Below are 3,821 nucleotides of genomic sequence, written 5' to 3'. Positions count from 1 at the left end.
TCAGTGTACAATGCTGACTCGCTTCATCTTCAAACCCTCGCACCTCAATCGATTTCGAACCTTGATTTCTTGTCAAACCCACTTCACAAATGCGAAACTAATACAGCAGAATCCTATTTATCCAAATCCCACGCAATTTTTCTCCCCTGGAACTTCCCAATTGTATTTTTTCTCCACGAATGGAAAAGGTGGAAACTTTGGTGATGATTCGGCTACCTCAACTACCGATTTGTGGAAACTGTCATCTGAGATTGATCAAGATATCGACTCAGTGTTCTCAGAGGAATCTGGAAGTCTAGACGGCTTTCATGATCAAAATGCTGGGGAAATGAAAAATGTAGATGATAAAGTAGGGTATACATTTAAAGGGATTGGTGCGAAACGTGGGAATGTTGAGGTTAGCGATATATTTGGAGGTGTGGATGAGAAGGTTGTTGGTAGTGCGGGGGGTGAGCGGGCTAAGGCGCGGGAGCCAGAACATTGGAGTTTCGCAGTGAAGGAGAAGGAAGGTGGCGAGGAAGATGTTTTTGACATTGGATCAGATATTGGGGAAACTGGTTCGAGTGGTTTAGGAGCTGGAATTGAGGGGTTGACTGTGGGGAGTGAGAAGAGTGAGAAGAGTGAGCAGGATAAACTCCTAGAAACGGAGGAGAAGGCTTTAGTTGATGTTTTGAAAGGCAAGTATCCTGTCTTTAAATTTATCTAGTAAATTATTATATGTTTTATAAGCTTGATGTATTACATATTCATGCGTTACAGAAAGAATTTGATTGGAAGAATTAGGTTTTGGAAGTTGTTAATATGATATATTTACCTTTTTAAATCTTTTTTAATCCAAAACTGTGCCATGATGCGTGGCATTCTTGCTTTACCTTTTATGAATGGGAAATGGGTTCTTAAACTTCAGAGATGTGGAGATGATAACTAAATAACTGTTCTTTCAGTTGCTTTCTTTTCGGCAATTAGTTTATGTACTTATATTCCTTGTTTCCTCATGCTTGTTACGGTGTATTTTTTGTTGCTTTTTAATTAAAACTAATTAGCTATCTTTAAAAAGATTGTTATTTTCAGTCAGGATATTCGTGTGGCACATCTGATTACTTGTTTGACTGAGAAGGACCTTATTCTTTTTACGATGAGCATGATTGTTCGATTTAAGAGTACCTTAGATGTTGTAGCATTCGTTCTCATTGTAGATGTTGTTTGACTGAGAAGGACCTTATTCTTTTTACGATGAGCATGATTGTTCGATTTAAGAGTACCTTAGATGTTGTAGTATTCGTTCTCATTGTAGATGTGGAATAACCCGTAGACGGCACCCACGAAATTGGCCGCCCACATTAAGCCCTGGATGTAACTTTTAGTTTCTTAAATGGGTTGATCTTTGCAGGCCCGGATCTTGCATTTGGTGATCTTATAGCCGCGTCTGGAATTACAGATGACATGCTTGATAGTTTAATTGCTTTCAAGGACTTTGAAGGTATTCAGGGTTTGCCCCCTCTGAGCGAAATTGAAGACATGAGGTATGAAAAGAATACTAGAAAATCGAGCAGAGCGGATATTGAGCGCCAAAAACAGGAGGAAATTGCAAAAGCCCGTGTTCAGCAAGTCGATGCGAAAGGAAGGGCTTATGGAACCGGAAAGAGGAAATGTAGCATTGCCCGTGTTTGGATTAACCCAGGTGAGGGTAAATTCGTAGTAAATGACAAAGAGTTTGATGTGTATTTCCCAATGCTGGATCACCGTGCTGCTCTTCTTCGGCCTTTTTCTGAAACTAAAACTTTGGGAATGTGGGATGTCAATTGCACTGTTAAAGGAGGCGGCACATCTGGTGAGAATTAACTTCCATCTGCATATTTTTGTTCCATTTTATGTATAAAAGTGACTCTGATAGTCATCAGCATGAAAATTTGTGAAAATTGGAGTTGTGCATGTTTATGATTTGGTTTTTTTGGTTTGTGATGTACGATGAAGGTTCGGACTTCAACCAAAAGTTTTGGCCTTGCACTGAAAAACTGGTTTTTATTCTTCTATTTTTGTGCATTGTACGTTTTGGCTTTATGGACAGTTTGAATATATTCTGACAGATTTCTGGTAGAAAATTCGGTAGCTCATGTTTAAACCCTAAAAACATTTCATTTCCTTTTTCACATTTCGTTTTCTTTGTTCTATATCAAATTCTTTACACAAACATAGCATTAGGAATTTGTGATGAGCTGCAAAACTCTGACTTAATTATAATAATTTGGTACTTCTAAATTGAGATAATGTTCTGCTGTTTCACTCAGAATAATTGAACTTTTTCATCCAAATGAAAAAAACAATGAATGGCTCATCGTGAAACCTCAATCTGAACAGGTCAAGTTGGAGCAATTCGTTTAGGTATCAGCAGAGCGCTGCAAAATTGGGAACCTGGATTCCGACCTCCTCTGAAAGAAGGTTTGAATTCTGAGACTGGAGAACATTTCTTTTATTTTGCCGGTTGTGTGCTGAGATCTTATTTGTTCCTGGTTAAGATTTAATGGGATATGCATGTGATAAGAATTGTTTGGCAAAAACCACAACATAGTTTCCCCTTCATAGCGTTTTCTCTGTGAGGTTGGGGTTCTTTTCCTGATACTGTATTTCATGTCTCCCAGCTGGTTTTCTGACGAGGGATTCAAGAATTGTGGAAAGGAAGAAACCCGGTAAAGCAAAAGCACGGAAAAGTTTCCAATGGGTCAAACGTTAACCCATTCTTGCTGCACACTCACATTTTTAGGCATTCCTTCCTCCTAGGAATAAGAATTCCATACGAGCAGCATTGTTTGCCTCTCGTTTTCTTCCATGGCACGTCTTGATCCTGAAAGCTACTCAACACATTGTATCTGATCAATGTATCATCTTTTCGTCTTGATTAATATTTTTGATGAGTAGTTTTAGCTGTTACAATCACCTTCATCGCACCTTTTATGTCTCCTCCCCTCTTTTCTTTTAACTTTTTTCATTATGAGGTAGGTGATGTGAAACCTGTTTCTGTGAAACTTGGGTGTTACGACTGGTGGTGGTTGTGTAGCCTGTTGGATTGGTGTATTCGGGATATTCGTGTATTACAAAATGAAGAGAGACTGTTTTGGTTGTGTATTGGTGAGTATTCCCATGCTATATACATCACAGTTTGCTCATCTTTATCCTTGTGTCATTTGTCCCTATCAACTGTCAACCAAACGTAAATCCGGTTGTTAAGTTTGGTGTGTACAAGTTTGTTTATGTTTGTGAACCAAAGTTTTCTTTCATATGTAATGGGGGGGTTTTGATTTCTAAGTGGCCAATGAATTTTCCAAGCTAAAACTGAGTCGGTGAGATGTGAATCGTAATTAAGCCTAAAATATTGGGAAGTGTTTTTAGTGTCAAGCACATGAAGTCTGGAAGAAGGATAAATAACGCACGAAAATTTGCGATTTAATGCCAAAGTTTAATCGTTTGTATACTTTCTAATGTAATGAGATTTGGTCATTCTTGTACGTAACATCATTAGGAAATTTGTGACAACTAATCCTGATTATTTTTTTAAAAAAACTTAAATAAAATGTGATAATTTTTTTAAGAAAAGCATTTTTAAAAAAAAAATGTGTTGACTTCTTTATTCATACGCAATTAACCATATCCATAAACTTTTTTTTAAAGTACAAAATGAGGTTTGAATTTCTCCAATGACGATGAAATAGGGATTTTCAACTTCAAATCAAATAAAATATTTCACCTTCCTTTTGAGTTAAGGAGTTTTTTTTTCAACCCTAAAACCTAAACCCTAAAAAAAACAAAATGAAAATCTTGTTACG

At 37.2% G+C, this 3,821-nt stretch overlaps 1 protein-coding gene across 1 annotated transcript; it reads left to right on the top strand.

The window, feature by feature from the left end:
• Positions 1–3,123, top strand: LOC140883355 (small ribosomal subunit protein uS9m). The gene is made up of 4 exons (XM_073289789.1): positions 1–677; positions 1,391–1,831; positions 2,359–2,439; positions 2,640–3,123. Exons 1-4 carry the CDS (start codon positions 11–13, stop codon positions 2,729–2,731), a joined length of 1,281 nt encoding a protein of 426 aa, XP_073145890.1. The 5' UTR covers positions 1–10; the 3' UTR covers positions 2,732–3,123.
• Positions 3,124–3,821: the final 698 nt, after the last annotated feature.

The sequence above is a fragment of the Henckelia pumila genome, chromosome 2, assembly GCF_033568475.1.
Source record: "Henckelia pumila isolate YLH828 chromosome 2, ASM3356847v2, whole genome shotgun sequence".
Classification (NCBI taxonomy): domain Eukaryota; kingdom Viridiplantae; phylum Streptophyta; class Magnoliopsida; order Lamiales; family Gesneriaceae; genus Henckelia; species Henckelia pumila.
This window is presented reverse-complemented; position numbering and strand designations above follow the sequence as displayed.

Bases quoted from the DNA above. Each gene is read 5' to 3' on its own strand.
- LOC140883355 (XM_073289789.1), top strand. From the start codon at position 11: ATGCTGACTCGCTTCATCTTCAAACCCTCGCACCTCAATCGATTTCGA. The intron at 678-1,390 runs GCAAGTATCCTG...TGATCTTTGCAG, and splicing joins TTTAGTTGATGTTTTGAAAG to GCCCGGATCTTGCATTTGGT. The intron at 1,832-2,358 runs GTGAGAATTAAC...CAATCTGAACAG, and splicing joins TAAAGGAGGCGGCACATCTG to GTCAAGTTGGAGCAATTCGT.